The sequence below is a fragment of the Argentina anserina genome, chromosome 7 (genome assembly GCF_933775445.1).
Source record: "Argentina anserina chromosome 7, drPotAnse1.1, whole genome shotgun sequence".
Taxonomy (NCBI): Eukaryota; Viridiplantae; Streptophyta; class Magnoliopsida; order Rosales; family Rosaceae; genus Argentina; species Argentina anserina.
In genome coordinates, this window is record NC_065878.1 from 1,947,946 (window position 1) to 1,969,848 (window position 21,903).

Sequence of the window (21,903 nt, forward strand, 5' to 3'; positions counted from 1 at the left end):
TGTATGAAAAAATAAACTCTAAATTTTTGTTCAATGTAAAATTAGAAAAAATAAAATTTATTATTATTAATTTTATATAAATAATGTATTATGGTTATACTATAGTTAATCTATGACATGTGTCGTTAATCTAAGTGGGTGGGCATAATGATGGTCAAATAAATGTGAGAGATAAATTTTCTTCCGAAGTGCCAAGTGACTTTCTTTCTTTGATGATCAACATGGTAATTTTAGGGTTAGGTGCTTGCGAATTTGGTAGTGTAGATTGTGTTTGCTCTACATACGTTTTGTTTTGTTGATTTTTCTTTTGTCTCAACGGTGTTGTAGTGAATTGATTGATGAAATAATGTTGTAAAAGAGTTACTCTCCGTAATCTTCTGATGTATTTTGTCATAATTAGTATAAGTTAGTCTAGATAAGGAATGATATATAATCTCTTATTTAATCGGATACTCAATGTAATGCATATATAAGGCCTTTTTATCAATGAATAAAAATGATGTTTCTCCATATTTGATGTGTATTATATTCTTCTACAGTACGTAGTTCTAACCCTGAGTTTCTAGGTCTAGAACTCTAATTTCTAAAAAAAATCCTTCTGTCATGAAAACAATTCGACGGAAGATGCATAAAGTTTTTCTTTTACCGAAAAAAAACCACGAAAATTGGAATTAGTTAGGACACCCAGAAATTTATTCTAGGCACCCTCGTCTTCTCCGACCAGTAGATCTCGTCCCCCTCTGGTCTTCGACGACGCAGAACTAGCAAGTACCCACGCTCACCCCTGCAGGCTTAGACCGAAGATTGTTCGACGCCGCCGCACACAAACTTGCACGACCCAGAACGGTAGCGAACCAGCGACGACGTCGATGTCTTCCGGTGCCTCCACGTCGCTCTCTTCCAATGTCCTCTATGGTTCCATCCAGCGACGCCTTGAGACCCAACATCTAGCCCCGACAACCAGCCTAGATCTGACATCCTCTTGCAGTGACGACTCGACCAGGATCCTTAGGCTCCGACCCGGTCGGTCTCCTCCGGCCTAACCACGAAACAAAATAATTTTTAACCCCTCGGGTAAATTAGTAAATAAAGAGGCATGGTAACTTTGTCTCCAAGATAAAAAATAGTTTTACTATCAGTAATTTGATTTTAATTTTACTATCAGTAATTTGATTTTAATTTTACTGAATTACTATATGGTTTAGATATTTTGTTTTCCATGAAATTAATTATGCGATGATACAAAATGCAATGGTGATAGTTACTTCGCCGTATATTCGTGGAATATATGGAATCATGCATGATCGTGGAAATCAAGCAAAAGAAACACTATTACGCTGTTTAATTGGCAAACAACTAAGTATGTTTTAAATTAACGTTGCTACTTTCATACAATTTCAATTCCTCTGAATTTTGTCTTTCATCGGGGACTTTCAACCTCCATTTCTTTTTCAACCCAATTTTTTCGCTTCTCGAGTGGTATACATGAATATGATTCCCCTAGTACCGAGTTTTAGGAGAGGCTGGGAGTGTCACTGTTACCATCCGTAGACGTTGTGTGTAATTATAATTTTGAAAAAAAAAATGGGACAAACATTGGTTTACGACGGAAATTGTCGCTTATACCACCGGTTTGTAATTGAAATTGTCACTTATATCATTATGACAGAATTTGTCACAGTTTATTGAATTGAGTTACCATACTATGGGACTTGACCTCCAATTCAGTACTTGAAAGTTGTATCGGAATTTGATACTAATGAATCTTCTCTCTTGTTGACCGCAACATGCCCCTGTAATTTGACATTTTCATGTTGGATGTATTTATGCATCTAGTCCAGATTAACTTCTTTTAGTGTAACATTGTTTCATTGAAAGACAAAAACATTATGGTCAAAATATACAAGAATGAGATATGAGAAGTTCTTGAAACAAGACACTCATTATATGGAAGAACATGAGAATATCTTCTCACTATTACGAATTTCAAAATAATTATACATTGGGGTTATTAAATGAAAATAATGAAGCATAAATGCTTCGTTTAATAGTCTGTGACTATAAATCCGTGTAATTTTCCAAGTTTTTGTAAATGTATTCACCGCACAAGTGTCACAATAGTTACTTAGTCATTACACTTTGAGTTGACTTCATGGTCGAGATCTCAATCCAATTGTTGGCTATAAAATTCTCATGTATGGTGTATATGCATGATATTTGCATGTCAAAATCACTCGTGTATAACGTTTAAGGGTCCCAAAACCCTTAAGGAACGTTAGGCGGCCATTTGGGACTACTTTAGTGCACTTGCCGAGCTTTATGTTGTGATATTTTTTATGTCTTGACCTAAGACTACTTGTCTATATACTCTTATTGATGAATATGTTCTAGAGACATTGAGTGCATAACTATAAGAACTTAAAGCTATTAATGGATTTAGTATTTTAATTCATTGTGACTACGATGGCTAGATCATCACATAGAATCACGAGCGGCTTAAATGCTCAAGTTTAAATGCCCTATGGCGTTATGATTCAAGTCACATGTTTTATGCATCAAGAGAGCATTTGAACCTATGAAATGGTTTTTGTCATAGTAGTTGTCTACGTTAATGAATTCACAACGATACAATATATAAAAATTGGTAAGACGATAAGCTACTTAAAGACAATCCTTGTGCCAACATTATTTATCACCTACAAACTCATTGTGAAAGAGTTCTTATGTATCGCTTCTAATGATGTAGCGTGAAAATAGTGTGAATTGTATTCTTTCATGATACTATGATTCAGAATAATGAATCGATGACTCGTTTAGACTATTCTTTTGAGCAAAGATGTTATATGGATCAATAAAATTCCTCCAAAGTAATGGAGATGTAATCTATGCGTTAACAAGTGCATAAGCCCCCTCTATGATCCTTTATTGATTATGTTCAATCTCTAATCCTATTCTTTAGCAAAATTTCGGAGTGACATGTACCCTCCTACGCTGAAAAGAATGAGACATAAGATGGAAGCCTAGATCGGCTTATCATGATTCACTTAGAGGATAAAATATATTGTGGTGATACATATATCATGGCTAAACTCAAACCATAACACTTAGATGTTATAGAGCACCCAAAACAATGACAAAAGTTGAAAAAGCCTAAAAATTCAGGATTCACATATTGCGGACTTGTCATTGTGAGGACCGGTTCATGTACTTTTAGGTGGTCTATTGACGTGATACTTCTGACCACTGATTCTTAACATCCAAAGCTACCTACTCACAAAATTAGAGCTCATTTGGAGACCTGAAACATGGTGAACCGCTCAACACAATTGGTCACTGACCTCCGGAGAGTATTCCGGCCGGCTCGGTACCTTTCCGACCGGTTCCGGCAGTGAGGCCGATGGCATTGGATTTCTAACAACCATGTTTACTTGATCCTAAAATTGCGTAGCATTCGGGGTTCGGAAAGTCAGTGAACCATTCAAGGAAGTGTAAAACAGAGGTTCAGTATTGGTTGTTGATGTGCCTAGGCTTCCAACGAACCAACAATTCGAACCATAAGCTATGGCTTGTAGTGTATCTTATTTTACGGTATCCATATATACCACCATTATTGACGTTACGGTTGTAATAGTGCGCATGTTAGTGTTTCAAGTCTAACAATATGCATGTTTGTTAACGGATTATGTTAACGGTTTATCGTCCACATATGTTATGTGCCAAATTGCGCCTCCACAAGCGCATAATGATGGGTTATTTGATGTTGAATTTTGTCTTTGAATAAGACATAAACTTCCACCTATGTTTGCTTATCTAAATACCTTAACAAGCGATCTCGTTTAGTCACTTTTGATGAGCCAGTCTCCCCGTCGTTAGGGGGAGAAAACAACAAGTTTGTTCAAGTTCAACGACTTGGTTTTGTCGTGGTTTGTCCCACTGTGCCTCATCATGTTCCTAATAGTCCTATAAATTAAAGTGACAAGATCGAATATACATGCTTCAACTATGTCTATAAGGATTGATGTCCGACAAATTGCATGTATTCACTCTTTATTAGTGACATGGTGACTCCACAATGTGGTAGATGGTGTCACTAGACCGTGGTTCTTACGAAAGTGTAGAGAAACCACTTGGTTCGATAATGCTTGCTTGATGCGAATTATGGCACAGCTTGATCTATGATTAATGATACTCACTCATATGTTTTCTTAGATGATGGTTATCATTGGGGGACGCCTCAATGTCAATACTAATCCAAATGAGAGATCTCGAAGAATGACGATTTGAATGAATTTGATGTCGAACCATACATACTATGTTGAAGTAAAATTCCAACATTGTAGATTGACCTACATGGAAGTGTTATCCAACATGAATTGATAGTGATGATCGACCCACGTCGCCGCCACAGCCTTCTAGAAAGTCGTAAGATCTAGTTTTAACAAAGAGATAGGTAATTGGTTAGGTAACGCCAACACCGCATATGTAAATCCTATCGGTTATACCTTTGTTAGGCATAGTGAAAAAGAAAAGAGCTTAGACTCACATTATGACACAAACACTCTAGCAAAACACTCTGGAATTAAATATGAGACGGCTTGTTCTCATAATACCTTGTCAGTTAGGTGGTTTTCAAAACAACTGAATTTGCAGCTTGTGGTCACAAATCATCTATGTTGAGACTGAGTTAAGAGATGTAGATAAAGATCCTGAATGTATTGGTTTTAATCTAATTCAAGTGTTTTCTGACCACGAAGTGCGATAACTTGATTAAGGTATGGATATGAAAATGAAGTGTGATGGACTCTTGATGTACTAAGAGCCAAATGTTGCTTTCCGAAGCTCTTTTCTCAAAATTCAGGGCTCACCACCTTGACAATGCATGAGAATTCACTTCGAAGACTTTTTATTGCATATCCAGGATTTGACATCCCCGTAACTCCATGTTCATTTTGCATGAATGGTTGAGCATAAGCAACAATTAAGCAGTTAAGACTTATATCTAGGGCCCTCGTTACGCATGAGTAATTTACCCATAACTATCTGGGGATATGCAATATTGCATGCAGTTGTACTTAGAATGAAAAGATCTTGAGAATACTAGGTTTCGAAAGTGATGATCATTATTGATGATGTTATTTATCGGTTGGCTAAACGTAGTAAGAACATTAAACCAATGTCTACATTATTCCATGAATAAGTTGAAGTAATAAAAGACGTGTTTCTGAGCGATGATGTCTTAAAATATGAAACTCTTAATATTTTAAGTACAATATGTGCATGCATGTACTTGTTGTAATATACTTGACTCGACATCTCATTCGGTTTAAACTCGTAAGGCCAAGATGATGGCTGAGTGCGCCCAAACGTATGTCAATACTTGATCACAACACATTACGACAGTAAATCCTATATCCCAACACCAAAGACACTTTATTGAAGCGATGTCAGAATCTACCAAGATTCGTAGGTCAACGTCCACGAGACCTATATGGCAGATCACTTGTTGGAAAATGGTGAATTTGATATCATTGGAAAGCTCTAGGTGTCTACTTTCTAGGAACACCAACCATTTAACAATATCTATTATAACTGTTTTAGTAAAATAGGACGAATCTGTCCGGAAATTGCAGTTGAGTCTACGTCGATCGAGCTTTGTGATTATCTCCGAACGAACTAGGTTGCGAGCCATATATCACTTGAAAGCCACAGGTGTCTACTTTCCAAAACGTTTTACGGTTCATCCATACCTGTTGTATCAAAGAAGTTATGACTGTTTAAGTGAGTGAAAGTCATACCACACGTGAATCTATCTATCATTGCAACATCTTGTTTTGAGTTGTTATGCAACTCTCTTTCTTTTGATCCATGTACGGATAAGTGTACATGTCTGATTTAAGAATGTTTGGCGAGATTTGATATTCAAATCATTGACCCATAATCCATTCACATCTCATTCCTCCGAGTTAGACACTAGAAGACATGAGTCCTCTTAGAACCCTAAAGTGAACATATCAATAAAGTTGACCTATTAGATTGGTAGACAAATAGTTGTAGGTAACAAAGTAATTTACATGTTACCTTACCCCATACCCTGAGTTTGTCAAACTGTCATGGAAGACCGTCGTGGAAGAGATGTGACTCTCAAGGTATGTGGAGAAGTACGTCCAAATATGTAAGTGGTGAGCTTGCAATAACTATCCCCACACTACAAAATATTGGGAGAAAGCACGTTTTTGTGGCTTTTACAAAAAAAACAAATCACATAACTTAAACAAATGTGGGTTTTCCTTATATCAGTATAAAAGCTACATTTTATTTGGCATTTTATTTTGGGTTATGTGGTTTTTTTTTTATGTCCACACTCTATTAACGATACACCCCATATAGAGCTTATAATGATGATTGTGCCCAACTTGTTATATTCAGCCCCTGATGGTGTGTGGTGTCATAAGGATGATGTTTACTCTGCTAAGTCTATAGGATTACCTTTGTGATTCCTTGATATTCCATGCCTTTAGCTAAGCCTAAATAATTACTTTATCTAATGATCCTAATGATTCTTAAAATGAGCAAATCTTAGTTTGTGGAGATGATCACAAGAGTTAAACATATGGTTTTGGTCCATTTGTGCACTTAGTTGTTAAATGAGGTTTTCCTCTGTTATTCACAAAGTACTTTCATTTGTTGAAATATGCAAGTTATTTGATGCCTTAATATTCTTTCTCTTGCATATACTTGTGTGTAAATGATAACTATGAATCTGGTGAAAAGAAGAGAGTATGCCTTGTGAGGAGGATTGGATTGACTAAACATGTTAAATATTTATTGTCTCGTATCTGACTTATTCATACTATGAAACATGTTTATGAAACTTGGAATTTATGTGCTTACATTCAAATGCTTAAACTTGAAAGCTATGTGTTTTGAGATTCTGAGGCAATCATTTAGAGGTAATAGTGTCTTGTTTAGTTTTGTTTTGTTTTGCTAAGGGACTAGCAAAAGCCAAGTGTGGGGTAGTTGATAAGAGCACTTTGTGCGACGTTCTTAACATGTTTTTACATTCATTTGTACTTTACTTAGCCCTTATTCTTGTACTATTGAGTCATTGAGTCGTAGTAAGAGTCTTGGGGGGTATTGAATGCATTTTTGTGCTTACATGAGTTAAAAACGCAGAATTGGTATAGAGTCATAGTTTGAGTAGGAATCTTTGTAAGACTAGGAAACCTAGTTAGATTAGGAATCTTCATCTTTCTACGTTTTGGTCGCATTGGCGATATTTTGAGAGTCCTTCTTGCATTATGAATCCTTTTTAGACTAGAAAACGTACCATTTGGGAAAATCTTTCTTGAACTTAAACTTTTAATTCGTAACTTTCCTAATCTTGCTCTCCTATTCTAGTATCTTACTTGATCTTTTTATATGAATTATCTTGTTTTTTATTATTTTCAAATTGTACAATGAAGGAAAATAAAGAAAGAATGAGACACATACAAAGGAGAAAAAAAAGGAATTTATCAAAGGAGATTGCACCAACCAATGACAAAAATAAGTGAAAGAAACAGAGAGAACGAAAAATGAAGAGAATAAAAAGAGATAATGCAAAAGAAAAAGAAGGAGACACCTACAAAGGATAAAAAGAAGGAATTTATCAAAGGAAATTGCACCCACCAATGACAAAAATAAGTGAAATAAATTGAGGAGAAAGAAAAAAGAATAGAATAAAAAGAGATAATGCAAAAGAGAAAGAATGAGACACCTAAAAAGGAGAAAAAGAAAGAATTTATCAAATGAGATTGCACCTACCAATGACAAAAATAAGTGAAAGAAATTGAGTAGAAAAAGTCCAAGCTATAATATTCAAGGAGCCAAAACTCTACCAAAATACTACCTCAAACATTCTTCACAAAAACAGCAAGCCGTTCTCCCCCATATACCAATTCCATCTCCAACGAAATCACCATTTAAGACACACCTCTAAGGTTCATACAACGTGTGATTCTCGCAACTCATCTCCATGGGTTTGTTCGTTTTTGATTTTCTACAATACTTTGTCTATGAAGATTGTAGTATGATATTTGTGTGAGATTATTGTTTTGTATTAAGAATCGAAATTTTCAAATTGTTTTATTGGATTTTCGGATCTTTGCCGAATTTATGGTTTCCTATAATTAATGAGTTTGTATTTTCTATTGTTGTGTTCCAACCATCTTTCTCATACTTTTAGATAATTTTCAGATATGTGCATATGAATTTAGTGCTTGGATGCAGTCCCTAAGATTGTGTTTGAGTGCTAGATTCATCAACCATATTGACACAAATCGAATCATGCCCTAAGTAGGTTCGGTTTTGTGTTGATTAAAAGTGGTAAAAATTCTAGAAATTTGTATGTGAAACCACGGTGGGTGACGCCATACATGAAACATGTCTCCAACAAAGATTTGGTGCTTAAATGTAATCTTGTTTGATTTCTACTCCAAGTGTTATTGAATTCGATTGCATGCAAATTTAGATTAGGCCCTAAATCAATCTAAATGTTAATTGAAATATTGCATGATTAGATGATCCCCTAAGGCTCTAATTGTATTGGTGTCTAAAAAATATGTAATTGGTCGAATTAGAATGCATGATAGGTTCGAACTTGTAATTATGTGGTGTAGTGGTGAATATGGTTTAAGTTTGTTAAAGAGAAGTCAATCATGTAAATTGTAATTTGAGTTTTATTTTAGTAGTTAATAATCAATCTCAAACCCCCATTATTTGTTAACACTAAAAGTTTAGAGTTCCCTTCAATTCTCCGGAAAGAACGATCCATACTTATTATATACTAACGATGATGTTTTACATGGTTTATTATGGGCGTTTTAATTAACGCTCTACCAACCAACGATACCATAACCAAACTCCACTTAGCTTGTCAGAAGTAGAGATTAACGCGATCCGGGACTGTGCTCTTGGTTTCTCCCCTACATATGTATGATCCAGATGAAACAACCTGCCCCTCAGATACCCCCGTCCAATTAACTCCCCGGTGAGAAGATCCTGAAATATCACATACATGGGAAAAAAGGCCACAGAGCATTTAGCTTATGTATTCAACTGTGGGACAAATATCAAATAATGAGATACAACAAGGACATATAACACATTATGAAGCTCTATTGTGGGAGTAATACGAATTGACCCTTTTCCTAACACAGAGAATGCTTCGCCATTAACATTAGTAACATAGGGTACTGGTGGAGAGGACAATATAGTAAAATAAATTTTGTCATAAGCCATATGATCCATGTATCAGAACCAACAAAGCTAGAAATATTTAAAGCCATACCAATCTTACCACGACCAGCTATTGATGTCGTGGGTGTTGCTCCTCCAGCTGTATGATGATCCTGGCCGACCACTCTATAGATATCTGGTTCCTGGACCAATTGAATACCTGCTTTCGCCTTATGACGATAATTAGGCTTTTTAGACATAAGATGTGGATACAACTTCCAACAAGTTTCACGAGTATGGCCAGTATCATGATAATAAGAGCAAGGAGGATGGGGCTAATTACCGAACCCTGGTGGTGATCCTTACCTATGAAGTGGAACTGAACTGGTTTGCTGAAGGAGCAGTGCTGGAGACCTTGCTTAAACAGTAAGGCTAGAAACATCAACTTGTGTCTGATGAAGACTTTCCCATTGAGACTCATCCTTACGAATATACGTGAAAATTGTGGTTAGGCTAGGAGGTTTAGTCATTCTGAGTAGCTCGCCCTTTACACTGTTATGCTTTGCATCAAGACCTCTCAAGAAATGGTGAAATTGTTCAAGCTTCTGTTCCTTTTGATACCAAACAAGATCCTCCTTATTCTTGATCTTACAAGGACGTTTCATATCAATCTCAACCAAAATATTTTTCAGCTTGGTGAAATAATGTATCATTGGTTGTCCATTCTGTTGCATTGCTGAAGCGGTACACATTAATTCATGAACATGTATAAAATCTGATTCATTGGTATATAGGTATTCCAATGTCTTCCATATTGCATGCGTAGTATCACATGCCTCCACTAGGTCAACTATATCCTCATTCATGGCTTTGTATAATACAAACATTACAAGACCATCATCATCGTCCCACTTAGTGTAGGCATCAACATCATCTTCACTAGGATCCTTAATTACCCCAGTTACATGCCTCATCTTGTGCCTTCCCTGGAGATGAGTAGGCATTAATCTCTTCCATTTACGAAAATTGGTTCTAGTGAGTTTGGCTCCCCCAAATGAACTACTTTTAGATTTCTTAACATATACCTCAAACTTCTGAACATCATTGACCTGATAATTTTCTTCATCTTTTTCCAGAACCCATTGTAAATCAAACGACAAATAAGTAGTTATGCAACGAAAACAAGAGAAAAAAAAAATAGTTATAACTTGCCACTGGTGCACTCTCACTGTCGGTGGAACTGCACTCCACCGCAATGGATTGGGTTAGGTCAAATCGGAGCAGGTCGGACCAAATCTGAGCGGGTCGGACCAAATCTGGAGCGGGTCAGACAGATCTGGGGGGGTCGGACTAGGCGGGAGATAACGACGTTGAGAGCAGCAAGCACCGAGACTTAGAGACCGATCCAGTCGACGAGAGGAGCGAGAGCAGCAGACGCCGACGTCGGAAACAAACCGAGCCGATCGGAGAAGCAGCGGTGCTGGAGAGGACGCCGATCAGAGAAGCAGACGCCAATGACATGAGAGGACGCCGAAAGAGATGACGCTGACGGTGGTGTATCCTCACACCCAATAGTCAACGCGTTACAACAGGTTCCACGTCCCGAGAAAAAAAACAATAAAAAAACTGAAAGAAAGGTCGCTTGGATCTTTGCCTGCTTGGATGCCAAGTCAAAAATAAGATGAATATTTTGACGATTTATTCTTCTCACAATGGAGGCTATATATATGAGACTACAAGAGTACAATTGATCTACGTCTCTACCCTACAATTGGTAAGTATTAAGTTAAAATATTTACATTCCTAATACTATACCATGATTCACGCTAACACAACAACTGTTAAGTAATATTCTTGATGGTGTAAACCTTTTTATCGGCGAGAATAAACTGACAACTGTTGTCTCGTTGAGCATTACTAAGTGGGAGACATGGATTTCCTTGCGAAAAGTAAGACCAATACTCACAACGTTTACGAAAAACATAGTTTTAGCTTTAGCCCTTTTGAATAGGCTATTGATCTGAGAGAAAAGTAACATTATGCTTTTAATTATTATTTGTTGAACGAACTTTAACAAATCATTCAAGAGGTTTGGGCTCTTGGTTTTATAGGAAACTAGCCTTTGAATTTTTGATAGATTGAGCAAGGCTAATATTATTGGCATAGACTTATGCCAAACCATAATCAACGCGCTTAAACACGCATTCAACATCAAATACAGTAGAAGACGATCACATGGATGGCAAGACAATAACCATAATTGAGAAAACCCTAAAAGGTTTCCTCAACCACCACTGTTGTTGCCGCCCCCACATTTGGATGCACCGCTGCTGCCCTTGCAGCCTAATAGCTGACCTCATTTTGTAGTAGCCTCCTTAGATACCATTGCACCAACTTGAAATAACTTTTAGAAGTCACTCATTTGCCATGCCACCGTCGAGATGCTTGTATGTCTAAAACTAAAAACTAGTGAATCTAATTGTTCAACTATCATTAAAATATCTTCCACAAGAATGCAAATCCTCCATGGGTTTGAGATCGGCCATTCAGGCAGCTTCGAGCCACTCTCGACCATAACGTTCAAGAATGGATCTAAATTCACAGAGGTCATATTACACTATTTGTAATAACGTATCTCTGTTCTAAATTTCTGGTTTAAGTAAAAAACAAATTTAAGGGGTGTTGTCATGTACACTTGTCACGATATAACTGGTGTGATTACAACACAGACCTCACTGGTATTAAGCCCAAGCCGCATGGGATTACGGGTAACGCCAGCGAGTACTGAAACACACACACGAACTCTCCCTCACAATTTTAGAGAGAAACAGAGAAGAGAGAGAGAGAGAAAGTGTGTATCCTCATTCACTTTCTCACAGAGAGAGAAAGAGATCAGGTTCAATACATCAAACCCTAGAAAATCCAAGATTCCCAATTTCCACCAGATCCAATTGAAACTGGTCACAATTTGGAGCCATGGCGTGTATAAAAGGCGTGAACAGATCGGCTTCGGTGGCGGTCGCGCCGGAAGCGCCGTACATGGCGGCCGGAACGATGGCGGGAGCGGTGGATCTGTCGTTCAGCTCCTCCGCGAATATCGAGATCTTCAAGCTCGATTTGCAGTCGGACGATCGTGACCTTCCGGTAGTGGGAGAGTCGACGAGCTCCGAGAGATTCAATCGGTTATCGTGGTCCAAGCCCGCCGCTGGATCAGGTTCTCAAGACTTGAGCCTTGGCCTTATCGCCGGTGGACTCGTCGACGGGACTATTGATATCTGGAATCCTCTCACTCTGATCCGGTAACTCTCCCATTCCTTTCCTTTTTCGGTTTCGATTAGGATCGAATTCAATCTTGGATTTCATTGAGGTAGTATTCTTTTGAATTCGGTAGTCTCTTTGTGGTTGACTATGATCTGCTTGTTGTGACTGTTTTAGTGTGATTGAATTGATCTGAATTTGTCAATTTGATTTGGTTTTACGGTCCAATTTTATCGGTGTATGATCTTTTTCGCTGCTGGTGATGTAGATGTAGAGAAATCTGAGTCGGAATTTTATGATTTCGTTGAGAAAATTTATCAAGAGATGATATGGTTGGTGGGGAGCATTAATGCTGTTCAGTCCTGGACCATTTACTAGTTTACCAAGAGTTAGATTGTATAATGATGCTTTCGGCACGAGGTAGGACATTGCGGGCTTTCTCTTTTGCCACATTTTTTGTTGGCTGCTTTAGAGGTGGAATTACAAATGTTACTTGATTCAGTTGTGGTTAGAATTATCGTTTATCCAGAAAGATTTTTTTTAGTGATATCCAGTTTTTCTGAATAAGTGGGACGGCTTATAGGTATGAGCAACATTCGCGTTGAGATAGGTTTGCCACGGCCTCTTGTGCATTTAAGCTTACTAGTGGGGAAATCAAATTTTCTTTGAAAAACTCAGGTCTAAATTCCTCACTTTATTCCAGCACACATTGTTGTTTTATAAGTCAAGAACCCACCATTTTGTTTTTAATGACTGGGGAATACACCTATATTTATCGAGTTTTATTTGGTGGTGGCGGCTGTGGCAGTTCTGAGATCTCCTATTTCGAAGTTCACTCTTGATTTATTATAGAATGTATTCCAAGGTAGATTTTGGCCATAGTTTCTTCCATCTATGTGTTCACTCTACAATATGTATGTGATTTGTTCATTAATGTGTCCAATAATATAAGTGGTTTTAAAAATTTAGACAGCTGTGGTATTACTCCTTGGAAATTTTGGTATGTGAGTTGATGGAATGCAATATGTTTGTATTTGACCATTGCCAATGCCTAACGTGTTTATATATTAAATATTTTGTGTATTGGGGTTGCAAGTTTATAATTACTTGAATAGTGTATGTTCTTTAATTTTTTGTTTCTCTGAAATTTTGTGTTCATGTATAATTTTTATTTTATTCTGGGGCCGGCAATACAAAGAAAGGACAAGATTTCTTGAATTTAAGGGAATTTACAATAACTTGTGGCCCTTGTTAACTTTGGTTTTTTTACTGCCATTTTTCAAACTATTACGGTTTTATTGTTTTGTTTTTTTGGAGAAAGAACTTATTATATTGTTGACTCTTAGTTCTGAGACAGGGGAAAATGCTTCAGTCGAGCGTCTCACAAGACATAAGGGGCCTGTAAGTCTCTTCTCTTAATTTTCTCAGTGCTAGGATATATGATGATTCTGTAGCAGGTTTTAACCTCCTAAAATGTTTGTATTGTTAATTAGGTTCGTGGTCTTGAATTCAATGCACTTGCACCAAATTTACTTGCATCTGGGGCTGATGATGGTGAAATTTGCATATGGGACTTGGCTAATCCTACTGAGCCAACTCATTTTCCACCTCTTCGGGTTTGTATTGATTGGTTATCGGATTAATAAAGTTTAATTCTTATTCTCTTAATGAATCACACTTCTCATTATGCCATAAAAAGCACTTCTACCACATAATCTCTTAAACACAGTATTCTTTAACTGGTTTTTCTATAAAAGAAAAAACTGTTGGACTTATGACTCGTGTATGCTTCGGTGTTTTATACATGATTTTGTAGCTAAAGTAATGTACTAGTTCTTCAATATGTGAAATAAATTTACTTATTCTCTTGTATTTCAATGAAAGTTTATAAATAAAAATATCAAAATAATATGCATTGCAATCATGAGAAAGATGTGGGATCTAGAAAAGCATTAAAATGAGCAAACAGGGGTGAAAAGCTGTGTAGGATGAATATATATATATATATATATATATATATATTTTATACTTTTGTAACTTGATGAGGCATTTTAACATATATTTTTACCATGTTCCTCCAACATAGTAAGATCTGTGTCTCTACTTGTAACATATTTGATATGTTATATGTATTTGAGCATTATCGATCCTAAGCTAATGATCTTTATGCAGGGAAGTGGTTCTGCTGCCCAGGGTGAGATTTCATTTTTATCATGGAATAGCAAGGTCCAACATATACTGGCATCCTCGTCATATAATGGGACAACTGGTGAGTAATCTTGTACTGTTTTCAGAATTTTGGGCTACAGATTGCATTTAACCTTAGAAAATAACATCTGATATATTTTTCAGTGATTTGGGACCTAAAAAAGCAAAAGCCGGTGATTAGGTACTGCTAGTATTTGTTTTTGTTTTTTTTGGTTACTTTGAACTGATCTCACAGTCCTGCCTGATCTGGAATGACAGTGGACCTGACTTAACATTATTTGCTGACAGTTTTGCGGATTCAGTTAGAAGACGGTGCTCTGTTTTACAGTGGAATCCGGATGTTGCCACTCAACTTGTTGTTGCTTCAGATGAAGATGGTTCACCTTCTCTCAGGGTAAAACAATCTGTAGATTATATTTCATTTGTCTAACTGTGAGTATTTCTTAGGGAGCAAACATGTTAACTTCTTAGTGCATGCAGCTTTGGGATATGCGTAATGTAATTGCACCAGTTAAAGAGTTTGTGGGGCACACTAAAGGTAACAACATGTGCAAAATGATTTATCTTTCTATTACTTATTGTTGCGATATGTTTAATCCTTTTCTTTTTCCTTGGGTACAGTTCTTTGTCTGAGTTTGTTATTATTTTTCCTTTGCCTCTCTTTTTGTTATTGTACTCTGTTGTTTCCGCTGCATTACTGGAGTGGTTATAAATATCAGAAAGGCTGCATTCAAGTTCTGAGGAAAAATATGGAGCTCTAATTTGTGAAATCTTAAGCTGCTATTTCACTCTCTTACTATCATACGCCCCCATTTCTAGGTCATCAGTTGAGAAAGGAAGTGGGAGAAACATCAGAACATTGTCAAGCCTCAAAAGTCTACCTCACTCAAATGTCGTTCGCTATAGACCCTTAGCCTATCGTGTTTATTTTAGGTCACTTAGCATGGAAATAGCTGTGGGATAAATGACCCTTACCTTTCATGAGCCCTCATATAGTTTAATCTACATGTGAAATTCGAGTGTTAATCATTGTTGTGCCATATTCAGTGACATTATCTTGATTGAACATAAATCGGACATGCTTATGATTAGTGTACATCTAATCTTTACCAGGTGTGATCGCAATGTCATGGTGTCCTAGTGATAGCTCTTATCTGCTAACCTGTGCTAAGGATAATCGAACTATTTGTTGGGACACAAATTCTGCAGAGGTATGCCTCTACTCTCCTTAACACAGACTCAAAATTATTCACTTATCCGCATGATCTGCTATTTTGGTTTTTGGTGGGGTTGCACTGTTTGTGTCTGACTCAACTTTTTCTTGTATGTTGTTCTAGATTGTATGTGAATTGCCTGCGGGCACCAACTGGAACTTCGATGTGCACTGGTATCCGAAAGTACCTGGAGTGATATCAGCATCTTCATTTGATGGAAAAATTGGGATTTATAATATCGAGGTATTCTCTTTTTTATATTGTTAGTTTGAAGCTGTAATACAGAAGTTATGGAACACGAATCATCAGTGTGATATTTGATGGATACAAGTTAAAAGAACAAAACTTTAGGTCAGAAGTGTTTGAAGTGACCCATTATCTAATTATGCCCCTCAACAGTATTATTGGTGTGTGCTTATGCTAAGATTGTGAACAGACCGAATTTGGATCATAATTGTTCACCATTATTAGCTGGTGTGCAGCTTTTTATTTCATAACTTGAGTAATGAACGATGGCTCTTTGTGAATTTTTTTTTTTGTAAATTGAACACAAGTGTATTGATGCCTGATGAGTGAAATTACTGTGGTTAATTTTTTTCCCGACAGGGTTGCAGTAGATATGGTGTGGGGGAGAGCAACTTTGGTGCTGGTAATTCTTACTCAACATCAATTGCATTTTAAACAGTCCTTTTTTTATAAAAAAATTTGGATTTGTCATTTTTCTTTCATCTCATTACTTTTTTTTCTTTTGGCACACATCCTTTATTTTGCCAGAACTCTGTTATTCTTTGATGGGATGAATTCAGGTGTTAGAACTTGTATACCCTGTAGAAATATTTAAAATTATGAAATAATTGAGGTCATATGTGTTCTTTTGCCTTTTTGGTTTACTAGTTTTGGTTTATGGTGGTATAGGGTAGTGAGCCATTTTATACTGGGATGGTCAAATAATGGGCTTAGAGTTTCACACGCACACACACACACACACGCACACACAGTTTTGTTGTGTGCAATAATATTATGATGAGTTAGGTTGACTACATTGGCTTTTGTCCTAATTACGTCAACACCTATGTAAGATTTGAGGGGTAATCAGATGAAATAAGGGTATGACTTTAAGGCCAAAGACTAACCAATCATTACCAGTCACATGATTTACCAAAATGTATCTGGCCAATTATTGTTAGAAACATAGCAATAAATAAATTACGTCTTGCATCTTTAGATTCTGATTGGATTTGGGCAATGGGATAATAGATACAACCACTGCTGTTTGTTAATCTGAGTCCTTTTACATGAGGAACGATGATCAATGCAAAACCTGATAAATGAACTATTTTGAAAGAAATGGATAATAAGCTTGGGTCTTTTATCCTTTATAATTTTTGTTTGATCCTAGGGACCTGCATCGTCGTGCCTCACTTGTATTCTTAATAGTCTTATGAAAGAATCTCAAGTCAGTAGTCATCTTACAATATGAAATAATAAACATAGGTTTGTGAAGCTGAATTTTTATTTTGAGGTTTAGTATAGGTACTGGTGCCCAAGCCAAGTGAAATTGAAAAAGTCATCGCACGATCTAAAATAAATGTTTGTTTAATTTGAAACTAAATTTTAGGTTTCAGTAAGTTCTTAGCTCGACTCTCACTCTCTCTCTCGTCATTTGAGCTTCGTGCACTTTCTTTTTTTATACAGGGCCTCTGAGAGCTCCAAAATGGTATAAGCGCCCAGCTGGGGCATCCTTTGGTTTTGGAGGCAAGATTGTGTCGTTTCGCCCTAGTTCATCTGGGGCAGGTTCTTCAGAGGTAAGTTATTGGTATGCTGCCTACATTGGCTTTATAAGTTAGGATGCGTTTTATAGCGTCTCTCTCTCTTTATTTTATTTTTCAGGTTTATGTGCATAGCTTGGTTACAGAACAAAGTTTGGTGGATCGCTCATCGGAGTTTGAAAGCGCAATACAAAATGGAGAAAGGGCTTCACTCCGGGCTATATGTGACAAGAAAGCACATGAGTCCGAGTATGTCATTTACCATAAGAAATGAATGTTTTCATAAGCTTTGGAAGTCATTGTTTCTGTCCCTTCAGTTCTCATTTTCCATGGTTAACATTATTTTTAGCCTCATTTTTGCATGTATATTTTACAGGTCTGCAGATGACCGGGAAACATGGGGCTTATTAAGGGTTATGTTTGAAGATGATGGGACTGCAAGGACAAACCTGATCACACATCTAGGTTTCACTGTACCCGAGGAAACAAAAGAAATTGTTCAAGATGATCTATCAGCGGAAGTCAATGCACTTGGGATTGAGGATTCAACAACTGAAAAAGCTGGTTTGAGTGCTGAGAAGGAAACTACAATTTTTCCTTCTGACAATGGAGAAGATTTCTTTAACAATCTTCCCAGTCCTAAAGCCGACACTCCTCATTCAGCCTCTGGTGAAAAGTTCGTTGTAGGTGATACAGTTTCTATTACAGAACAAGTTCAAGAAGAACCTGAGGGACTGGAAGAGAGTGCCGATCCAACATTTGATGAATCAGTTCAACATGCTTTAGCTGTGGGAGATTATAAAGGGGCCGTTGCAAAGTGCATTTCAGTAAATAAAATGGCTGATGCGTTAGTTATTGCTCATGCTGGTGGTCCTACGTTGTGGGAGACCACTCGAGATCAATACCTTAAGTTGAGCCATTCACCTTACCTTAAGGTACTTAATCTTGTGTTCTTGAAGGCAATAAAACACCTGATTCTTTTACATGTGATGATTTTTCGCATAGTAAGATGTTAAAAGTTTGTTTTGATTTATCTTATGATTATGCCGTTTTGAAATTGGAATGTTTGTTTACTGTCAGATTGTGTCTGCAATGGTGAACAATGACCTATCGAGTCTTGTTAACACCAGACCCCTAAAATTCTGGAAGGAAACACTTGCTGTTCTCTGTAGTGTAAGTTTCCACGCTCTAAAAGTCTGATAAAATAATTGAGTAGGAGTCTGATAAAACACTTTCTGTTCTCTGTAGTGGAAGTTGTTTTCTGCAACATCAATTTTTGCTCTAATACATGCAATCATTGTGGTTGCAGAAAATCTATCCATTTGAATTGTAGGTGTTACATGATTGTCTTCTTAACTGCACTTTCAATTGCTGTATATGTGATTTATGTGATTTTCTTTTTCATGAGTCAACAGTTTTCGTCAGTAGAGGCGTGGGAAGACCTGTGTAATACGCTTGCTGCCAGACTCATAGCTGTGGGTAATACCCTGGCAGCAACTATTTGTTATATATGTGCGGGAAATATTGATAAGACAGTAGATATTTGGTCGAGGAATCTGACAACCTCTCATGAAGGGAGGTCCTATGTTGACCTTCTTCAGGTAACTTGGTTTATATTACTTATTTATTGTATGTTATATTGCATCCAAGCTTCCAGGAGTTCAACTTGACAAAATTGATATATTTGCTTTAGGAATTAATGGAAAAGACTATAGTACTTGCCTTGGCAACTGGACAGAAGCGATTTAGTGCATCCTTGTGTAAACTTGTCGAGAAATATGCTGAAATTTTAGCAAGTCAAGGTCTTTTAACAACAGCGATGGAGTACCTGAAACTTCTGGGTTCTGATGAATTGCCACCTGAACTTGCGATCTTACGGGATCGTATTGCTCTTTCCACAGAACCTGGTATGCACTTTTTGGACTCTGTTTTATTCACTGGGCCTCTTGTGCAGTTTTTAAGTGTGGCAACTGGCAAAGAAACTATTATAGGAGGAAGCCCTTGACAGGTCCTCATGCTACAATTATAATTAGGCAACTTTTCCTTTTCCTTTCCAATTTGAACTTTTTGAAAATGTTCTTTTCCCAAAGATTGCACATGTACTAATTCTTTGCTGAAGATCGTTGTGTAATAGTTGATATATACATATATATAGTTATATATATATTAGATTCACTGATGGTGACACATCTTAGACCATGAAGCCTTTTCCTCTTACATGCATTATTTATTACCACTGATGGATGACATTTGTTGTTTTACTGCAATAGAGAAAGCCTCCAAGTTCGAAAATCCTGCACCAGCTACTATATATCCTGTGCCTGGGAACTCTACATATCCTCAGGTGATAATCCAGATATGTCATTGTTATTTTGTTGCCTAATCCGTTTCATGTGGATTAACTTTTTTTTTATTAAATTGGGTACGAACGACCTCAGCCACATCTGCAACCTCATGGTCCTGGCATTCCGTATGATGGGGGCTATCCTCAACCTTTGCCATATACTCCTGCCCCGTACCACCCGCTTCCATCACAGAATCCACCACAGCCTCCTCACATGTTTGTTCCTGCCCAAACACCTCAAGTACCAAAGGTTGATTTAGGTTTTTCTTATTAATTTATATACATGCATGTATATATATATATATATATATTTTCTTTTTGTTTCCATATGTTATATATTGTTCTCTAAAATTTGACCTACAATTCTTTCTTTTTTTTCATTTTTTTTCATAAAATTTAAACCTACAACAGTTTCATATGACTTGTACAAATTTTTGTTGTAGGATAATTTTTCTCCACCTCCTGCATCTACTCAGCCTCCCGTGTCCTTTATTCCTTCAACCCCTCCTGCTCTGTCGAATGTGAACCAATATCAGCAGCCCACGCTGGGTGATCAGTTGTATCCTGTTCGTAGATCAAGACTTGATTTTTAATTAAAGATCTGAATAAAATCCATGATGGATAATCTAATTCTCTGTTTCTGCTTCAGGGAACTTTTCAACATGTGCAAACAGGGCCCGGTTTAGGAGCTCCACATCAATCACAGGTCAATTCAGTTCCTGGAAATAAGATGCCACATGCTGTGGCCCCTTCACACGGTGGATTTATGAACGTCACTAATTTAGGGGTTGTTCCGGGGACTCTGCAGCCATCTAGTCCCCCTGCTCCATCTCGGCCATCTGTGGCTCCACCTCCACCACCTACCATACAGACTGTTGATACTTCAAAAGTTCCTGGTAATTTTTTTCTTCGATCGGTGATCCTGTGGTTTGCTTTCCTTTTGAACTTGGGATGTCTTTTTATGAAGTGGTGACCTTAGTATCGCAGCTTAAGATGCCAATTAGTTTCTTCAATCTAATAACTTACAGTGCATTTTTAACAGGCCACCAGAAGCTCGTAATCGCAACGTTAGGGAGACTTTTCAATGAAACCACAGAAGCGTTGGGAGGTTCACGTGCTAACCCTGCTAAGAAGCGTGAAATAGAAGACAATTCAAAAAAGATTGGCGCATTGTTTGCCAAACTCAACAGCGGAGACATATCTAAAAATGCTGGTGATAAACTTGTGCAGCTGTGCCAGGCACTGGATAATGGTGATTTCACCACTGCCTTAAAAATTCAGGTACTAAAATGGAGACCTCAAACTTATTTATTTTGTCGAACCACAGAGAGATGTTTAATATTTTTTTCTCCCTATTTGTTTCGTCCTTACTAGGTAGAACTTACCACGAGTGAGTGGGATGAATGCAACTTTTGGCTTGCAACTCTCAAGCGGATGATCAAGACCAGGCAAGCTGTGAGATTAAGTTGAGAAGGTTGAGATTCTCAAATGTCGGATTGTTGGGTTTTTGATATTTTTCATGTGGCCTAAGGCGTGGTGGTGCAGGAGTTTTCTCATGCACACAAGAACAGCTATAGATTTCAGTTTCAGGAATTTGGTCTTAATATTTACTATTGTAGGCCAATGGTTGGTTTCAAAGCAGTTAGTGAAGATGTCCAGATAACTAGGAATTGACTTGCCGACCGTTTACATTTTATTTTTGTAGTTATAAGATATAGTTATTTTTTGTTCACAGTTGCATAGGATTTCTGTTCTTTCACAGTTGCAAGGATGTTTGTGGAGCTGCTTCAAGCATTTATAGTGACCTGGTTTTATTGGCCATCAACTTGTACCACCGTTGTGCTCTCATTACATCGAACCCACATATCAAATTGATGACTTCAATTTTGATGAA

The 21,903-nt window shown here is 37.2% G+C and overlaps 1 protein-coding gene across 1 annotated transcript; it reads left to right on the forward strand.

Annotated features, from left to right (window-relative positions):
* The first annotated feature begins 12,003 nt into the window (after nt 1-12,003).
* On the forward strand, nt 12,004-21,903 carry LOC126802689 (protein transport protein SEC31 homolog B). The gene is made up of 23 exons (XM_050530355.1): nt 12,004-12,515; nt 13,821-13,875; nt 13,968-14,090; nt 14,647-14,743; nt 14,827-14,863; nt 14,971-15,076; nt 15,163-15,220; nt 15,796-15,893; nt 16,020-16,139; nt 16,503-16,545; nt 17,592-17,701; nt 17,787-17,914; nt 18,042-18,600; nt 18,746-18,838; nt 19,081-19,266; nt 19,359-19,572; nt 19,620-19,673; nt 19,936-20,009; nt 20,104-20,259; nt 20,453-20,575; nt 20,659-20,905; nt 21,052-21,290; nt 21,384-21,903. The coding sequence occupies exons 1-23, from the start codon at nt 12,193-12,195 to the stop codon at nt 21,477-21,479; spliced, it is 3,339 nt and encodes a 1,112-aa protein (XP_050386312.1). The 5' UTR covers nt 12,004-12,192; the 3' UTR covers nt 21,480-21,903.

Coding starts and splice junctions, on each gene's coding strand:
- LOC126802689 (XM_050530355.1), top strand. CDS start 12,193: ATGGCGTGTATAAAAGGCGTGAACAGATCGGCTTCGGTGGCGGTCGCG. Junction 19,267..19,358: donor CCTATGTTGACCTTCTTCAG/GTAACTTGGTTT, acceptor TATTTGCTTTAG/GAATTAATGGAAAAGACTAT. Junction 21,291..21,383: donor CCACTGCCTTAAAAATTCAG/GTACTAAAATGG, acceptor CGTCCTTACTAG/GTAGAACTTACCACGAGTGA.